Source organism: Typopeltis vanoorti, chromosome 4 (genome assembly GCF_054136105.1).
Source record: "Typopeltis vanoorti isolate ZY-2024b chromosome 4, IOZ_Tvanoo_1.0, whole genome shotgun sequence".
In the NCBI taxonomy this organism is placed as follows: Eukaryota; Metazoa; Arthropoda; class Arachnida; order Uropygi; family Thelyphonidae; genus Typopeltis; species Typopeltis vanoorti.
The window spans coordinates 71537742-71559089 of record NC_143552.1 but is presented as its reverse complement, the minus strand read 5'-3'; the positions used below and the strand labels follow the sequence as shown (position 1 = coordinate 71559089).

At 36.3% G+C, this 21348-nt stretch overlaps 1 protein-coding gene across 2 annotated transcripts in view; it reads right to left on the bottom strand.

The window, feature by feature from the left end:
* The window catches only part of LOC150107400 (kelch-like protein 5), a 270095-nt gene that overhangs the window by 65638 nt on the left and 183109 nt on the right, over positions 1-21348 (bottom strand). For both annotated transcript variants that reach the window (XM_090391266.1, XM_090391267.1), the window contains one exon: positions 5407-5569. In XM_090391266.1, coding sequence (XP_090247392.1) covers positions 5407-5569 — 163 coding nt within the window. The remainder of the gene's footprint in view (positions 1-5406; positions 5570-21348) is intronic.

Here is a 21348-nt window from a genome sequence, read left to right as displayed (position 1 = left end):
GGAAATGAATGCTAAACTGTTAATTTGGAAAAAAAAACTGTTTGCTTGTTTTTTTAATTAGTGTATAGTGTGGCTTTTTGTCACAAATTGTGCTGTATTTTTTCAGTTTGGATATTCTTCAGTGGTATTGTTGAAATTTTTTGTTGTTTATATTGTGTTTTGTTACTTGTTTGTTGTACTGCTTCAGCTTTTGAAGATGGCTTCCATAAAGAAACGCATGTCAGCAGTACAGAAGGCTTCTGTACAAAAGTATGGCTCTGCCTTGGATTTTTCACAGTGGATGCATTGCGAAAACTGCTACGCGTATGCATGAAAAATGTGCAAGATTTGCAGACTGTTTGGGTAAATGAGAAAGAAAGAGTTAATGTAAGTGAAAAGTCTGGATAGATTAGAGCAATTAGAAATGGGAGCAAATGCTGGCACCATAGTAGAGCTTCGGCAGGAGTTAGTGAAAATGAAAACTGAAATGAAAGATCTGGAAGAGGATATCAAACAACTAAAGGAGAGATTGGCTGATGATAACAAGGAGGAGGAAATTAATATTATAAAGAAATAGTCAAAGGAGAGTCGTATATCAGTGTATGAGGACGCAATCATTAGAGATGTGATTACTAATAAAGTTCACAAAACATGCTTTCCTAGTGGAACAATGAAGCAAATAACTGATGTATTGCAGAAAAGGAAATATGGGCATCAAAATTAGTGGTAGTCATGGGCACAAATGACTTGGTTGGGGGGTAAAAGATGCTGATAGAAACTTGAGGAAGTTGTTGCAGCAGGTAAAGAAGAATAGTGTTGTTGGGAAAGTCATAGACATGTTGCTCAGATATGATAACAGTGAATTGAAAAGGAGAGTGGAGATAATGAATAGTAAGATAGCTGAGTTGTGTGAGGCAAAGGGGGGGGATTAACAATTTGTAAATCTGGAGAGTGAATTTGAAGAGAAGTTGGAATGGTATAAAGTTGATAGATTACATTTGAATGGGTTTGGTGTTAGGCATTTAGAAAGGCTATAGTTTTCTGAGAAGGCACGGAGTCAAGAATTTAAGGTAACAAATGATCAGTCTACCTGTGAAACAGGACAGCACAAATCAACAGATTGTACAGCAGGAGGAAGATGGCTATGAGGATGAAGATGTGGCTGCAGCAGCATAAGATGATGGAATGCATAAAGGTGAGGATGAGACAGGTAGGAATGGAAATCACAGTCAGAATCAGGAAAATGGGAGTGGTCAAACTGAAGAGAGAGGTGTAGTATAGCAGCTAGAATAGAGAATGCTGGTGCTGATAAAATGGCCTCAAACACACAGGGATTGTTACGTTTATACACAAATGTAAGAAGAATTCGAAACAAGAGAACTGAGTTTGTTGCATTGATTGAGACAGTATGCCCAAAAATAATTGGAATAAGTGAAACTTGGTTGTCTGAGGAGGAGGATGTGATGTCAGGAATAGAATTACAAGGATATAGAATTTTCCGGAAGGATAGAGATGTGAAAAGAGGAGGGGGAATGCTGTTAATGATTGTAGAGGAATTGTGTCTGCAAAGTGTGGAAGATGATAGTGCATGCACAGATTTTGAATCTGTGTGGTGCGAAGTTGAAATAAACAGGTTAGTATATCTGATAGGATGCTATTATTAGCCAGGGAATGCAGAGAATACTGATTGTGAAATGTTTAGGCAAATTAGTTGGGCATGTAAAAAGAAGGTGATCCCAATGGGAGACTTTAATTACAAGAATATAGACTGGAAGGAAAAGATGGTGTATGGGAACAAGGAGAGCGAGTTTGTGGAATTTCTGAGAGAAGTATCTTAAACAGAATCTGATTGAGCAACTAGAGGCTTTAATGTTTTGGATTTGGTGATAATTTCACAAGATGTAGATGTTAATGAGGTGTTGACACTGCCACTGGTTGGTGAGAGTGATCATGAGATACTTGTTTGGGAAGTGATGATACAAGAAAAGGTCACTGCCAAAAATGGATATATGTGGAAGTATAAAGCAGATGATTATATGAAGCTCTGTAGTCAGTTAGCATCAGTACATTGGGTAGATGGGTTGACAATGCATGGAAACTCACAAGGCAGTATCTTACAAAAGCAATGTATGGCTGCATACCAAGTTAAGTGAGTAAATAGAGCAGGAGTGAAATGGATGAACAGTGAAACCAAGCAAGCTGTGCTGAAAAATAAAATGTTATGGAGGAGGTACAAAGCAGTTGGTGGTGATCAGATCCATGAAGAGTACAGAGTGCAGGCTAGAAAGGTGATGAGCATGGTAAAGAAAGAAAAGGTGCAGTATGAGAGGAGATTGGCTGGTCAGGTCAAGGTTAACTCAAGGGAATTTTTCTGCTACATGGCAAGCAAGAGGAAGAATAATTATGGCAGATTAACATTGGTGGATAGTCATGGCAGCAGACTAACAGCTGCAAAGGATATAGTGGAATTACTGAACGAGTACTCTCAGCATGTATCATTACGGGCAACTCCAGGGAGTCCTTAGACTCATCGAGGGAGGCCCTAAACATCATGTCCACACAACTATACGACATTTTCACAGTAACTATCATACCTTGCCTTGACCTCACTCACTGTCATAGCACCCACAACAGACTCTGGCAGCTTATTCCATTCATTTACCACTCTAAAAGTAAAGAACCCAGCTCTAACACCCTTGTAACCACACTCTTGCCCAGCTTCCATAGGTGTCCCCTAGTTCTCCCACCACCAGTCCTGATCTCAAAAATATCCTCTGAATTAATCCTATAGAAACCCTTTAGCAATTTGAATGTCTCAATCATATCTCCCCTTTTCCGTCTATCAACTAATTTCTGCAACCCACAAATCATCAACCTAAGGTTTATTCCATAGACCTGCTATCATCTTGGTCACTCGCCTCTGGATCCTCTCCACCTCCTCCCCATCAAGAAGAAACCTAGGTGACCAAACCTAGGCACAGTAGGTCTTATCAAGGCTCGGTACAGAGGTACAATAACTTGCTTGTCTCTGCTCGTCAAGGTATTTTTCAAAAACCAAGTGAGTTGACGAGCTGATTTAACTACTTTTGCAATGTGCCCCTTAAACTTCATCTCCCTATCCACCAACACTCCCAAGTCCCTGGCTTCATCAATCTTCTGGAGTACAGTTCCACTAATGTGGTATACTGCTGCTAATCTTTTCACCCCAAAATACATAACCTTACATTTTGTCACATTAAATTGACATCCGTTCTCCTTAGCCCAGAACTCCAATCTATCCAAGTCATCCTGCAAGATTTTGACATCTTCTGCATTCACTATTGCCCTACCCAGCTTTGCATCATCAGCGAACAAATGAACTGTTCCTCTTAGATCCTTCCCTACATCGTTAATAAACAAATTAAACAGCAGTGGTTCAAGAACAGAACCCTGCAGCACACCACTAGTCACAGGCCATCTTTTGGACTCTACTCCTGAATAAACTACTCTCTGATATCTCTCCATCAACCACCCACCTATCCATCTCACCAACCCTATATCCATTCCCATATTGTAGTTTACGGATCAGAATTCCATGTGGTATCCTGTCAAATGCCTTAGCCAGGTCCAGCAGTATCACTGTAAACCCATTACCCTTATCCAGTTCAGCCGTCACTGTGTTATAAAACTTGAGCAAGTTACTGAGGCATGATCTACCATTCACAAATAATTTAATTGTAATCATACTGGTGTAATTGATTTGATGCAATACAGAGAAGAGAGACAAGTATTAGGAGAATTGGAAATGAAAGAAACAGAGGTGTATCAGATGTTGGTTGGGTCAGATGTGAATAAGGCTGTGGGAATGGATGACATATCACCATATATTCTTAAGGAATGTGCACCACAGTTGGCTATGCCCTTGACCTGATTATTTAATGAAAGTCTTGCAGTGGGTAGGGTTGCTAAGAAGGTAAAACAGTACCACTCCACAAGAATGGTTCTAAGACAGAAGGCTCCAAGAAGTCTCCAAGGCCAGTCTGTATAACTGCGGTTGTGGTCAAGGTACTGGAGAGATTGGTAAAGAATAGAATACAGGAAGGGGTTGATGGAAATAGCATTCTTTATGATAGTTAGCATGGATTTGCTAAGGGTAGGTCCTGTTTTAATAATTTACTTGCATTTTATGATATGGTGACAAGTGTGTTAGATAAGGGTGAATCACATACAGTGATATTCTTAGATTTTACAAAAGTGTTTGATAGATTACCACATGATAAGTTGGTGTACAAGCGGCAGAGTATGAGAATAGATAGTATATTGGTTAGATGGATAAGAGATTGGCTCTCTGAATGATACCAGAAGGTTGTGTATGTTGGAGCAGTGTCTCAAAAAGGGAGGGTAACCAGTGGTATGCTTCAGGGTTCTATTCTTGGGTCTCTGTTGTTTAACTTGTTTGTAAACAATATATCATGTGGACTGACTGGGGATCTTCAGTTATTTGCTGATGATGCAAAGTTGGGACGAATTATAAGTAACACTGCTGATGTTAATCTCCTACAAGAAGATTTGAATAAACTTTTTACTTGGACAAAAGAGTGGGGGGTTGTAGTTTTAATATCAATAAGTGCAAGGTGTTGCATTTTGGAGTGCAGAAATATGAGGCTGTGTACTATGTTGATGGTGCTGTACTGAGGAAGTGGATGAGATTAGAGATTTGGGAGCGATTGTTGTCAGTAGACTGAAGTTTAGAGAGCATATTGCTAGTGTTGCCAAGGTTGCACATCGTAGTGCTGCTATGATAAAGTACTCTAACATGTAAGGATAAGAAAGTGGTTGTGCCACTGTATAATGCACTGGTCAGACCATACTTGGACTATTGTGCTCAGATATATCACCTGGTTTTCAATGTGATATAGAGACATTGCAGAGGATCCAGAGACAAATGACTAAGACAATATGAGGAGTCTGGAATGATGGCTATGATGAGTCTGTCAACTCCATGGAGGGTGCAATAATAATAATAATTAGAACATGGAAATCATATATTCTTGAACAATTTCTACAGCCAGAATCCACAATAATTGAGGTATGGAAATGGCACCTTCCTGACAAATGAAAAGCAAGTGACTCATGAATTACCAAAAAATGCATTTTTTGATACGAAATTCTGCAAAACCATAAAAAAAAAAAAATGCAAACAGTGTTATTTCCAGGCCTCTGGAAGTCACAACACTCATTGTGGGAAGTAAGGTTCTTCACAAACACATACCTTAGTTCACCATGGTGAAACTATAGTATGCACTGTGGTCTGTGGAGCCTCATTGCTAGAGGGGATAGTAAGTATCCCACTTACTATCTATTCTACCCATTTGTATGCATTTTCTTATATTATCTTAACTAAATATCTGTACATTTATTAAATACTTCCAATGCATCATTACATACCTGCTGTTTAAAACTGCTATCCCTGCTGTACTACGCTGAGTATTCATGGGTGCCACATAACTCCATTGACGAGTATATGGATCCCATCTTTCCACTGTATTTAGATAGCTCCAGCCATCATGTCCACCAACAGCATACATAGGACCTTCAAGTACACCAACACCTAAAAAAAAGCAAGTATTTATTATCAGTTATGTTATTATAATTATTTGGATACATTCAACAAATTTCATACACATTAGGGCTTACAATACCAAGATCCCAGGATCCTGAATACTGAAAGCTTGGTCATTTTTTACTGGTTTTTCAGTACTCATTTTAAAAATAATTGTTTATGATTTCACAAAAGGCTATAAAATCAACAAGAAGAAATCATGATAAATTTAGTTTAATCCTTTATCCCAGTGAGAGCAAACAAAGTTTGTGCCTGAAAATATCTTCAGGACTGATCCACCTTTGCTACAAGTTGCCTGGTGTTGTACTATGTACCCAGGTAAGATAGTACAACACTATATTCAGTACTGAAGATATTTTCAGGTGCAAACTTTGTTTGCTCTCACTGGGATAAAGGATTAAACTAAATTTATCATAGTCTAACCTAGTGAAAAATAAACTTTCAAGAAGAAATCATTAATATCACTGAATTTGCAACTGAGAGTTTGCTATGTACAATACAAATGTAAGTCATGAAACTCAGATATGGTTTACTAGGCAATTTGTTGCACACAAAAGAAAAAGTAAATATTGTATGTTAATGAATGTCAGTAGTGTTAGTGATTTACATTAATCACCAGTAATCATTAAAAAACAGTACTGGATTACATATTTAGAAAATTGGTAGTAAATGAAATAGCTTAACTTAAATTAGAAGGTAAAAGATTTAGTGCAACTTTTGACAAGCAGATATCAGTATGTAACAGATGATATTTAAGTAGAAATGGTCATTTGTCTATAGTGCATGTGTATGACAGTATGCCAGCAGAGAATTGCTTAGAACTTAGAGCAAAAAAATGGTGAATACATTCTGTCTTTCTAAACATATTTGCATAATAAGTGATGGTTTCTCTGTTATGACCAAATCTGGTAAACTAACTGATGCATTTAGTTCATGGTATACACTTAGCAGTAACAGATGCACTTCATAAGTCAACAGTACACAAAGAAAAATCTGAATTTAACAATTTTGCTGAATGTGAACAGGAAAATGGCAATGAGGATGATGATGATAACAAGGGTGGTGTAAATGTGAAAAGTAGTCTTTCTAGTACTGTTCCTCCTGATCTGAATCACAAGTGTTTATCCCATCTTACACCATAATAAGAGAGGCAGTGAGAATTTTTAGAATATTTGCAAAAGTATATTGTAACAGAATTCAGCAAAGATATGTTATTATAATGTTATTATATGTCTTGCAATTAGATTCCAAGACTTGTTGGAATGTTCCAATGTTCATGCTAAGATTTTCTGAGTTGAAATATTGTGTGAAGAAAGCTTTAATTGATTTAGATTCAATTGTTGATTTCTGCGAGGATGAATTTAATTTATTACCTGCAGGTATATCTACACTAATACCTATGAAGTTAGTGGTAAATGCACTATGTTGCAATAAAATTTATGATAGCAACTCTTGGCAATCAAAATTCTGAAACAGAATTTTCATTTTTCAATGATTAATTTTTTGAAAAATAAAGAATTGCATACAGCACTGAAACTCCACAATTTCAAAGACATACAAATTTATTAAGTGTTCTTCAGTATTTGCAAAAGAGGACACAAGATGACAGTGAATTATTTCAAGACTTAGTAAAGATATTATAGTGAAAATTATGCTTTTCTTAATAAAAAAATCTTTTTCTCTCAGAAAATAACGAACAGAAATGAACCTTAGAAGACCAATATGGAACAGAACATCAGTGTTTTTGTTTCATTTGAAGAACATTAGTGTTCCACAAATTCTTTCCAAGATAAATTGTCTGCTCTAATGAGATATAGTCATTAATAGATAAACTTGAGTCAGCAATTGATGCAAGATCCAACTGTTCCTTCCTTAAATATTTAAAGCTTAGAAAATATTATTAAAAAGAAAATATGATTTTTTGAAGATGAAAGTTAAAAAACGATAAACCTGCAACTTGTTTATAACCAGGGCTAGACAAATATGCTCATCCACTCAGTCACAGCAAGTAGATTTTGTCAGTGGCAAACAGCTGAAGACTGGACAAAATACAATATTTTTTATGTAATAAAAAATAACTTTCTAAATTTTTAAACTAAGAAAATACAAAAGAATATGCACAAATAAAGGACATTTTCTAGTGCCAAAAATTAATATAACAAATTATATTAAAAAAAAAAAAAAAAAAAAAAATCAGTTTTCATTGTTCTTCCTTTCTTGTTATTGGCTTCTTGGAATGGTTATCACATGATCAAAATGTTCTCTGCATAATGATATAGCACTACTAATCACTTTATGGAACTCCTATTGACTTATTGGGACATATCATTAAAAATGGAGGGCAGGAGATCTTGGGCAAGTACTATTTAATTCCTTTTGACTTTTTCTTGTGGGAACGGTTCCTCCCCCCCCCCCCATTCTGTAACATTCATCAACTGTTGCTACTGCTCCCTAAATTCTAAAAATCACTCTCACATCTTTGACCTCTTATCATGGAGCTTGATTTCATGCAGCTGGGCAATCCAAATAACATGAAGTCATCTTCTTAGTTGGTGACTTTAATGCTCACAAAATGGCTTACTTTTTTAGAATTCTACTGACCAAACTGGAAGAGATGCTAAAGTACTTGCTATAAGCAATAATCTAATGTATATCATCCCTCTACCAAACCAGAATACCAGAGAATGATCTCTGCTCACTCAACATTTTTGTTTATCTTAAGTAATTTTTTTCCCATTCAAATATACTCAGAATATATCAGAATATAATTCTCTGCAACTTTCTTGTCCAATGATACACCCTTTCTTCAGCCACACTAAATACATGTACTTTGATGTTACAACAGTGTCAAAAGTGATCATCTCTACTCTTACTTTCCATGGTTTGACTATCTTTTCCACTCTCCAGATCCAAACATGCTGAGTTACATGCCTTCACTTCCCATTCTACTGAAACTTCCAACCCAATATTGAAGTACTGGTTTTTGATAACAGCACCTAAAGATTAAGTGGATTCCTAGCATCATTCTCCTCCTCTAATTGTTATACAGATGACCAGGACAAATTAAACAAGAATATAACATATTGGCATCTTTAATTTAATTTATAACCAAATGAAAAAACTTTCAACAACTAGCTCTAATCCAGAGTATTTTGATAATAAGGTGTCAAATGAGAAATATGACTTCTGTATTTACTTCAACCTTGGTATCTCTTCTGGATCTGGATCTCACTGATGACATTTTAATAATGTCAATCATTGGACTCGATTCCAGGGAGTAGAGTGGTTCTTCTTGGTGGCAGTTTTTTTACTATCATCGAGTAGAGGCATCAATGAGAGTTTAATGAGTATAGAAGTAATCCTTTTTGGGTCACTCAGTGAGATTTAGAGTGAGTGATCTTGTAAATCACTCACAGGTTTTAGAGGGATATCTACCCCCCCCCCCCCACCTTTACAGTACTTCAATAAAGGTTGAAACTGGTTTGGGTGGTGGCCCTTCCTATAATGCACAGCATTACACACATCCAAAATTATGTATGTGTGCGTTGCATTATGGGATACTAAAGAAAGTAAAATGAAGTCACTAGCCTCTATATAGAAGTAGTCTAGAAATGAAGATTCTTGACATGCTAACTCTGTTTGCTTACACTTGGATATAGGATTATAGAAGTAGCCTGGTCATGAAGATTCTTCACATGCAAACTCTGTTTGCTTACACAGGATTATATCTTAGATATAGGATTACAGAAGTAGCCTAGTCATGAAGATTTTTCACATGCAAACTCTGTTTGCTTACACTTGGATATAGGATTATAGAAGTAGCCTAGTAATGAAGATTCTTCACATGCAAACTTTGTTTGCTTACACTTGGATATAGGATTACACAAGAATATAACTTCTTGGTATCTTTAATTCATTGATGTCTGTTTTTTTACTTTTTCTTTCTCAGTTGATTGCTTGGTTAGAATTTTATATTTTGGCATGGTAGGAGTTTCAAAATGATGCTAAAATTTCCAATAAATTACTTCCACTTTCACATAGTAAACAGCTGGTCTATTTTTAGAAAATAAAATCCAGCAGTCTCAGATGTGTGTACTGAATAAGCAATGACTAAACATACACACGTAACCACAGTAATAAGATTTTTTAATAAGTAAATATTTCATTCTAAGTATCATAAGACATCTTCAGTACAGTTAATTCAAACAATACTAGGAATCACATACAGTTAGGGCGCATGCTTATAATGGAATCCCTGTATGTGTGCAGTAGTGTGTGATATTATTAAATTAAAAAAAAAAAAGAGATTACATTAAAATGAGATAACATATATAAAAATTATTTTACACAATTTAGGATGACAATTTCCTAGACTTCAGGGATAGTAAAATTGTTATTACGGTTCAAATCGGGTCTGTGATTAGGGCTTCAGCACTTTCTTTATATAAATTTTGTATGGCTGTATTTTTGATTATTTTCAATTCTTGGTTTAAAGATTCTCTGGAGGAGCAGAATCTGTGTGCTCTAGTTACTAATGATTTAATGATGCCAAATTTTTCAGATAGATGATGAGTCGAAGAATTGTTAAGTAGTGACCTGAAAATGTCAGCTTACAATAGAAAGAAGTGGAGATGGAAGAACCATCTTCTTCTCTTTGGATGTGTACATCCAGGAAGGAGATATCCGGTGGAGATTCTTTTTCTAGCGTGAATTTGATGTGAGGAAGAAAAACAGTTGATTTTTATCTAGAAACGAGCGTAGTTCTTGTTCAGAATGACCCCAGACAGCAAAGACGCCATCAACATATCATAGCCAGATTTTTGGTTTAGGATTAAACGTGAAAATTTTTTCTTCAAGGTGTTCTAGAAAAAGTTGGCTAGGTTTGGTGATAGAGGAGACCCCATTGCTGTTCCTTCCTCTTGCTTGTAAATTTTCTCTTTCCAAGTGATGTATCCAGACGTAATAACAAATTTGAATAATTCAACAATATCGGATGGAAATTTTGAGTTAGTAAGTCTATCGTTTCCTTATGGGGAGTATTAGTGAAGAGGGAGACAACGTTCAAAGCTAATTAGCATGTCAGTTTCCAACAGTTGAATGTCTTTTATTTTTGTGTGAAACTGTGGAATTTTTAATTGATGAGGCTGAGTGGCCTATGAGAGGACGGAGAAGGTTAGATAAAAATCTTGATAATTTGTACGTCAGGCTGCTGATAGAATCCACGACAGGTCTGAGTGGAAATTTATTCTTGTGAAGTTTAGGTAAACTGTATATTCTAGGAGGCCTAGCATGGTATGTCCTGAGTTTTTTACTGTTTCTTGATCTAAGGAAGTGGTTTCATCTAGTAACTTGTTTAGTTTCTTGAGCTGTCATTTTGTAGGATCATAATCAAGTTGGGCATATGTATTTTGATCTCGGAGTAATAAATTCATTTTTCAGTCATATGAATTGGTATCCAGGACAACAGTGGTATTTCCGTTGTCGGCTCTAGTGATGATTACGTTTTAAGGAGGTAGGAGCTTTCAGTTCTGACGATGGGATATTCAAGTCCAAAGGTTTGGTATCATAGATTATATTTGCAATTTCGAAAAGTAGTCTACTGGCTTCAATATTGAACAGATGGCTGATGTTTCTTTCAATGTTGGGTATAAAATCTAAATATGGAATGTATTTAGGTGAAATGGCAAACTTATGACCTCTTGCTAGAACATTTAATTCATCTTCTGTTAGTGGATGATGGCTAGATAAGTTGATATCACTTTTTTCACAAGCTTTTATCCATTGTAGCAATTCATGATTTAACATACTTGATCATTTGGCTTCTAATTCTGTGATTTTTAAAATATTTGTTGCCAGCAAGAGGTATTCTATCAATGTTCTAGCAAGAGGTCATAAGTTTGGCATTTCACCTAAATGCATTCCATATTTAGATTTTATCATAGATCTTTATATAAACATGAACGTTTATATAAAGAAAGTGCTGAAGCCCTACATCACAGACCCAATTTGAACCGTAATGACGTTCTTACTATCCCTGAAGTCTGAAAAATTGTCATCCTAAATTGTGTAAAATAATTTTTATATATGTTATCTCATTTTAATGTAATCTCTCTCTTTTTTTATTTAATTATATCACACGCTACTGACACATAGAGGGATTCCATTATAAGCATGTGCCCTAACTGAATGTGATTCCTAGTATTGTTTGAATTGACTGCACTGAAGATGTCCTATGATACTTAGGATGAAATATTTACTTATTAAAAAATCTTATTACTGTGGTTACGTGTATATGTTTAGTCATGAATGCTCCACAGGTTTCATTATATATCAAAATGAGTAAGCAACAGCTCCTCCTCCACACACACACCAGTCTATTTTACTGGACTTTCAAGTAATGTTAGTAGATGGTCAGGTGCATATTAAAGAGTTTGGGGATAATATAGGAGAGGTGTGGTACTGAAACATAATTTTGAACCCTGCAGTTTTCTGGTTTACAGAGTTCAAAGGATTAAAAGTTGTGTTTCAGTACTACAACTATCCTGTATTATCCCTAGACTCTTTTATATGTAGCTGGTAATCATCTCACAGCAGGAAAGAAAGTTTATAATCAACCTATTTCAAAAAAGGGACACAACTCTGCTATTAAGCTAGTTATCCAGTGCCTCAATCTTAGTTTTTTTCCCTCTCTCTCTCTTTCAAGTAATGGAGAAGGCCAGAAGGCCATTAACAATCAGCTGCTTTTCTGCCTTGAGGCTCAACAGCTAACTATGAGTGAGGATTATGCTAATCTAGATCCAAGTGGATCTCCTAGCAGACATCGTATGCCTCTGGACATGTACCATGGAAAGGTTTGGAGAAACCTGTGCTATTTTCAAGGCATTTGATAGTCTGGAAGAGCAGAATGCTCAGAAAATGGCTATTCTATGTATGCCTCCCATCTTTTGTGGTCATGTAGCCACTCTTTTTTATTTACAGATTTCTCTATCAATGGAGTACCCCATGATGCTATTCTATTACTTATTCTCTTTCTCCTATACAAAAATAACCTTCACAGATCATACTGACTGACCTCAAACCTCTATCCATAGTCATGTTGCTGATGATACATGCTCCATTCCTCCTCTTACTCATTTGACAAACCTTGGCAATACCAAATATTCCAAGCTTCAAAATTTTCTATAATTGGTGAATGAGGAAAATCCAGTCACTTTCAATGATACCACAACAGAATCCTTTTTTTTTTTTTTTTTTACTTAGTTTGTCTACTCTTAGCTTTAATAATATCCAGCTTGTCAGACAAATTCAGATCTCTCTTTACGGGCTGACATCTATATTGCCTTTCCTAGTACTCCTAGCACTAGAAGTGCAAGCAGATTACATCTGTTCCTCAGCATTCAAAATAACTTCTTAGCATATCTTTTGGGTGTTTTTTGGTTAAAGATATTAACTTTTCATCTGTCCTCTACTAATTCTAAATGATAGGATACTGTTATAGACCAGAGAATGTAGAGAATACTGATTGTGAAATGCTTATGCTAATTGGTTGGGCATGTAAAAAGAAGGTGGATCCTGATGAAAGACTTTAATTATAGGAATATAGAATGGAAGAAAGATATAGTCTATGGGAACAGGGAGAGTGAATTTGTTGAATTTCTGAGGGATAAATATCTTAAGCAGCATGAAACAACCAGAGGCTTTAATATTTTGGATTTGGTGATAACTTCACAGGATGCAGTTGTTAATGAGGTATTTGTTTGGGAAGTGATGAAATAAGAAAAGGTTACTGCCAAAAACTGTCATATACATATGTGAATAAACATATGTGAAGTGAATAAACGCTCTCCCAAGAAATTTCTGAGGGATAAATATCTTAAGCAGCATGAAACAACTAGAGGCTTTAATATTTTGGATTTGGTGATAAAATGATGAAATAAGAAAAGGTTACTGCCAAAAACTGTCATATACATATGTGAATAAACATATGTGAAGTGAATAAACGCTCTCCCAAGAAATTTCTGAGGGATAAATATCTTAAGCAGCATGAAACAACTAGAGGCTTTAATATTTTGGATTTGGTGATAAAATGATGAAATAAGAAAAGGTTACTGCCAAAAACTGTCATATACATATGTGAAGTGAATAAACACTCTCCCAAGATGGAGTGGATAACCATGGGAGAAGTAGACCCAACCCTCCTGCAATGGGAGAGGCCTTTACTAGCCAGCAGTGGGGAAAAGTTAAAGGCTGAAAAAAAAAAAAAAAAAATATATATATATATATATATAATACATGTATATATAATATACGTGTGTGTGTGTGTGTGTGTAGGTATAAGGTGGGTGATTATGAGAAACTCTGTAGTCAGCTAGCATCAATACATAGGGTAGATGAGCTGTGCAGAAAATATGTTGACAGTGCATCAAAATTCATAACACAGTATCTGATATAAGCAATGTATAACTGCATACCAAAGGTTAAGCGAGTAAACAGAGTAGGAGTGAAATGGATGAACTGTGTTGTCTTTTCCAACACATCTTGCTTTGCAAGATGTGTTGGAAAAGAAAATGATATGGAGGAGGTACAAGAGAGTTGGTGGCAATCAGATCCATAAAGAGTATAAAGTGCAGACTAGCAAGTTGCCGAGCATAGTAAAGGGAAAAAAAGTGCAGTATGAGAGGAGATTGGCTGGTCAGGCCAAGGTTAATTAAAAGGAAATTCTTCCACGATATGGCAAGCAAGAGAGAGTATAATTATGGCATTGAAATTGGTGGATAGTCATAGCAGCAGAACTGTTGCAAAGGATATAGTGGAATTATTAAATGAGCACTTAATGTGTATAACATAGTGGTGTAAATGATGTCATACAATATATATAGAATGGAAAGAAGTATTAGGGGAATTGCAAATGAAAGAATCAGAGATGAATGAGGTGCTAACTGGGTTAGATTAAGGAATGTGCACAAAAATTAGCTGCTATTCTACACGTGTAGAAAGGCTTATGTATTCATCATACATGTTGATTAATTTTGACAGTATATATTAGAACACAGACTGATAAGTAAATAATCATTTATTGATATAAATATAAACTTAGTTTTTAATCCTATTTCCCAAGTAAGCAAACAGACAAGTAAGTCAAGTTTGCACCTGCACGTAGTGCAAGTCTGAGGCAACTCGTGGTAAAGGTGGATTAAGCCTGATCACTTTCCTTAGTATTTTTCCCTTAATGTAAAGCACATCCCCTTGCGGAGATGTATGATGCTATGCATTAAAGGCAATGGTCACAACCCATACCCGTTTTGACCTTTATTGAGGTCTCGTCAGTGGGAGCCAGACCTGACAATGCTAAGGTTGAAGTAATGCAGAGCTTATGAATTTTACCTAAGCAAGTTGCCACAAGATGCTTTGACTTTATTAAATAAAATCTCAGGATGAGAGATAGATGTAGAAAGTTTTTTAACTTGGGTATATTATGTATTCAAGATACCAAGTAATTTTATATAAATAAAAACTTGGTTTTTAATCCTATTTCCCAAGTAAGCAAACAGACAAGTAAGTCAAGTTTCTGCCTGCACGTAGTGCAAGTCTGGGGCAACTCGTGGTAGTGCGGTCTGGCTTCCACTGACGAGACCTCAATAAAGGTCGAAACCGGTATGGGTAGTGACCATTGCCTTTAATGCATAGCATCATACATCTCCGCAAGGGGGATGTGCTCTACATTAAGAGAAAAATATTAAGGAAAGTGATCAGACTTAATCCACCTTTACCACAAGTTGCCTCAGACTTGCACTACGTGCAAGCGCAAACTTGACTTACTTATCTGTTTGCTTACTTAGGAAATAGGATTAAAAACAAAGTTTATATTTATATAAAATTACTTGGTATCTTGAATACATAATATACCCAAGTTAAAAACTTTCCACAACAAATCATTTATTGACTTATTGCTGATATTTCACTAGTATAATAACTAGCATCTTCAGAGCACAAAAAGCAGTTTGTCACAGTATGCAAGACTACAACAATATGGTGTAACAATGGGACTAGTATGAACAATTGTAGTAGCAACACAAACAATAAAGTCCTAATTAGGCACCCTCTATGTTAGGGGGAAAAAAAAAAAAAAACAGAGAGAGAAAACAGGTACTAGTTCAGTCTTAGGATGACTGTCTCCCAGATCTTAGGGAAATTTATACAGCCATATTTGTTGAGATTTGGAGTATGTTTTAAGGCTTCTGTTGCTTCTAAGAACAATCTCTCTGATTTGTAAAAGCTTCTGTGCAATACTTTTGTTTTCTTTCAGTTGATCTTGTGTGCAGGAGGTATCCAAAGCATGGTCTGCTAGACCTGACTTGCCATAGCGATAGTGCCGGATGTATTTTCTATGTTCACTGATGCAGATGTCCACAGTTTTTCCTGTTTGATCGTAGTAAGTTTGATCATACAAACAGGGTACTTCATAGACTCCTGGATGTGATAAAGGAGACATGCTGTCCTTGGGTGAATTGATGAGAATTGCCAGTTTGACACACAGTCTAAATACAGTGCATAGTTTATTGAGAACTCTAGCTATCTTTTCAGATGTGCCTTTAATGTATGGGATGGTGACTGTTTTGTTGTAGTTCTCCATGTTGGGGGGAGGGGTTTTCAGGGGCATAGATAGCAAGAGTGCTCAATAAACATTGAGCACTCTTGCTCAACGTTTATTGAGCACTCCATTCAACCAAGGACGGCATGTCTTCTTTATCACATCAAGGAGTCTACGAAGTACCTTGTTTGTGTGATCAAACTTACTATGGTCAAACAGGAAGAACTGTGGACATCCGCATCAGTGAACATAGAAAATACATCCGGCACTATCGCTATGGCAAGTCGGGTCTAGCAGACCATGCTTTGGATACCCCTGCACACAGGATCAACTGAAAGAAAACAAAAGTATTGCACAGAAACTTTTACAAGTCAGAGAGAGATTGTTCTTAGAAGCAACAGAAGTCATAAAACATATCCAAATCTCAACAAATATGGCTGTATAAATTTCCCTAAGATCTGGGAGATAGTCATCCTAAGACTGAACTAGTACCTGCTTTCTCTCTGTTTTTTTTTTCTCCTAACATAGAGGGTGCATAATTAGGACTTTAGTCTTTGTGTTGTTGCTATAATTGTTCATACTAGTCCCACTGTTACATCATGTTGTTGTAGTCTTGCATACTGTGACAAACTGCTTTTTGTGCTCTGAAGATGCTGGTTATAATACCAGTGAAATATCAGCAATAAGTCAATAAATAATTATTTACTTATCACTCTGTGTTCTAATATATACCGTCAAAATTAATCAACAATTAGCTATGCCCTTGACCTAGTTATTTAATGAAAGTCTTGTGGTGGATAAGGTTCCAAAGTGCAAGGGAATGAACCTGTGTCACTCGAAGGATTCCAATCAGCTGGCAAATAATCCTGCTGCCACTTACTTTGCCAAGTCGTGCCCAGAGAGAGGGAGTACTGTTGAAGGCCAGGCTTAGACTGGAATCTGGTCACTCCTCATGTGTGAGTTATGTACACAAGTCCCTCACCCTAGCTGCATGTCTCTTCTCTTAAGGTTTCTTGAATACAAACACTAGCATTTTAACTGAAGATATAAAAACAAACTTCCATAAAAATAACAAAAAAAATTTTTTTATGAAAAATACAAAAAAAATAATAAAATAAATAAAAACATACATACCCCCCCCATACCTCAACATAACAGAAAAATTTCATCCAATATAAACACTTCCACATCAATTTCACCAACATTTGAAGCATCAATACAAACATCTTTACAGACATCAAAACCTGATTTTTTCCTAACAGAATCCCAACTGGCAACCTCTATGATCATAGCCAAACTTAAATGTCCCAAACTACATCTTATATGATACATTCCACAAAAATGGAGGAAAAACTGCTTTTGTCAAATCCAATATCTCTTTCTAAAGACCACCAACCTGAAATTCTCACTTTTTGATCTCCTTTACTGCTCACCTAATTCTGAAAACCATGCTACTCTTTCGGATTACTTATCACTAAAAATCGACTTCATACAAATTAATTACCAAAACTGTGAGATTGTCTTCCTAGCTTTAACTTCCATAATACAAACTTGCTCCTCTACTCCAACTTCACAGATCAAGCTGGAAGAGAAGCTGAATAATTTGCCATCAGTCATGATCTATCACAAATAGTTAACCTACCAACCAGAATATCAGACAATTCACATCATTCTTCCAATGCTCTGGACCTTTTTTGTAATTAGCTCTCCATCTAAATACAGTGTGAATGTGTGCACTCCACTTGGAAACTCAGATCACAATCATATTCAAGTCTACTTCTTTGAAGATCATTCTTCTCCCAGCCAATCCCAGTCTTGTACCCTGTGGCATTACAACTGTGCCAACTGGGATGACCTCTGGAATTTTTATGTCTCTTTTACATGGTCAAATTATGTTTTCACTCTCCTGATCCAAACATTTGCACTGAAGTAATAAGCAAAATTTGGAATGAGAGCTTTCATTCCCTACTCCTCTGCAAATCCCAAACCACCATCTAAGTCCTGGTTCTCTAAAAAATGTGCCACTGCAGTCCATGATAAAATTGCATATGCTCAATAGCTTAAATTAAAAAACTTCATTCTCATTCAGCTTACATAACAGCCCAAAGCAAGTGTAAGTTATCAACGATTCCAAAGCAGGTTTCATAAGAATTGAAATGCACTAAACTTGCCTCATGCTCCACTGGTAGTCAAGCCTTAATGTCCCTCACTAAGGTTTTGGGCATAACTTCTGCCCTTCCTTGTTCCTACTTCCCTTGCATTCTGATAGCACACCATGGTAACCTCACCCAAGGAAAATGTAGACCTCTTGGTATCATTTTTTTTTCTCCAACTCTTTTTGGATGACCAAGGCAAATCAGTGAACTTTTACCAGGAGGTCATCAGGAAAACCCTGATTAATCTCGATACTAATAAGGCTCCTTGTCTAGATAAACAATCATATTCAACTGACATCTATCCAACAGCATGGAAGCAAGCCCTCATCCAGCCTGTATCTTAAAAAGAGAAACAAAAGTCAGCCATCTATTGCTCTCAAGCCATTGCTCTCAATCCAATACTCTCAAAAGTGATAGAGAAGGCTATCAATAACTAGCTTCTTCACTACCTGGAGATCCATTAATTAAATAGCTATCAAAAATGTGGATTCTGCCATTCTCATTTTACAGCTGACCTTCTTGCTTACCTTACTCACCTTTCGACACAGGCCATAAAAAGATTTGGAAAAATCGTTGTGATTGCTCTAGGTATTTCAAAGGCATTCAAATTGTGTCTGGCATTGAGGCCTCCTAAACAAACTACCATCTTATGGTATACCTCCTGCACTTTGTAACTGGATTGCCAGCTTCCTCACTGGTCATTCACTGCATGTCATGGTGTACGGTTTCCTCTCATCAGATTTCTCTATCTCTCTCTGACTTTACATCCTATCCAGAACCAATGACTTAAATACCGATGGCTTCAACATCCTCAAATGAGGTGAAGAAAACTTAGTAAATTTTAATGCCATAAAAACTCAGGCTTGCCTTATTACCTGCAAGAAAGATCCTACTTCACTCCTGCTTACTTTTGATAATGTTCCAATTTCCTTTCAAGATCAGCTTTCTCTTCTTGGGCTGACTGTCACATCCAGTTTATCCTGGTACAAAAATATTACATACACCCTCTGTCCAAAAAGCCGAACTTCTCGAAAATAGAAGAACTAGTGGCACCACCTGTTGTATCATTTTGTTGTTGAAAGCGGCAATCTTCTTTAGTGTTGTGTCAACTGTTTATGACATTTTTTCATTAGATGCTGAGTTATAGTGCCAAGAGTGACAAAGTGTCAAAGTGACAGAAAATGAGTTTCAAACAGAGACTGCAATTGATTTTTGTGTTAAATTTGGTAAACGTTTTACCAAAATGCATCAAACGCTTCAAAAACCATACAGTGATGAATGCTCATCCCGTACTCAAGTTTACAAGTGGTTTAAGCGATTTCAAAGTGGTCATGAGATGCTTGATGACAACGAAAAGCCGGGCCGACCAAAAACTGGACTGAGCGAAGTGAACATCCAAAAAGTGCATGATTTCATCAAAGAAAACTGGAAATCGTCCATGAGATTGATTGAAGATGAATTGAGGATTTCAAAATCAACTGTGCACAACATTTTGGCCAAGAGTTTGGGCCTTTGTAAACCGAATCTGTAACACCTCATTAAAACTGCTCATTAAAATCGTTTCGAGGACTCAAACTTCCTTGAAACGATCGTTACTGGTGACAAAACATGGTGTTTTGAGTAAGAGCCCAAAACAAACCACCAGAGTGCTGAGTGGAGACCACCAGAAGAGGAGCATCCAAAAAAAAAGTCACTTGAAGAAATCAAAAGTAAAGACAATGCTGATTTGTTTCTATGATTTCAAGGGCATTATCCACAAAAAATTCATTCCGGCTGGCCAAACAGTCAATGGTGAGTTTATCTCGAAGTTTTGAAGCGATTGATAGCGAGAATTCATCACGCACGGCATGAATATTGTGATGCAGGCAGCTGGTCACTTTTGCACGATAATGCACTACAATCTCATCGTTCGAACATCGTGAGAAAGTTTTTGAGCAAAAACCAAGTTTGTGTGTTGGATCACTCACCGTATTCACCTGATTTAGCACCCTGTGACTCCTTTCTCTCTTCCGCTGACTTCATTTGCCGATGAAAGGAAAGCGATATAACACCATTGAAAACGTTCACGCGGCAGTAACCACAACCCTCAACAGTATCCCAAAAACAAATATAAAAAATTCATTTAACGAATTAATTGACCATGCCAAACACTGTATCGAAGCTGAGGGAGAGTATATTGATTGAAATAAATGATTTGAATAATTATAATTGGTCTGTGTTTTATTTTCTATCAAAAGTTCGGTTTCATTTTGGACAGAGGGTGCACGACTTCTTTAGCTTCTAAAAAACTTGTTCTTCTCCCTTTAAAACATTACTTCTCTGCTCAACTCATGACACTTGATAAGTCTCAGATCCGACCAACCTTGGAATATTTTCACATTTAAGGTGGTGCACCTAAAGCCACCCTAAGAATTCTTGATGATATACAGAAGAGAACAATCTGCTTAATAGGTGAGCCCCCCCCCCCCACCTTCACAGACTCCCTTTCAGTCACTTTCTAATCATTAACCACTTTCTCACAGATGTTTGGTTTTTACATTGTCTTTTTTTTTTTTTTTATATGTATTTTCATGGAGCTACTCAACCAAACTGGTCACATCAATTCCTTTCCTTTAATCACGTGAGAACATTTGAATACAGGTGCTCCAAACTTATTGTACCATCTTTCCGTCCTCTTCTTTTATTCCATCTACCTCTCTTTGGAACAGTATTCCCTTTTTATGTAAGAAATGAAGAAAGCAGTTGATGTTAAAAAAAAAATAAAGAAGTTACATGAATCATTACAAGGGTATAATTCAACACAAATTAAATATAACTTTGATGTGTGACAAGTGTCATTGGTCTCTTTATAGTATTTGTAGGTAACATGGGAGAAGTCAAAGTAGATATATCAAGAGATCTGATCAGCAATTTCCATCATTTAGAATAAATCTTTGGTTTCTTAAAGAAGCTATATAAATGAATTACTGCCATAGGTTCCTTGATTTTCCTAGAAAAAAGTTTTCTTCTAAATAGGGGAT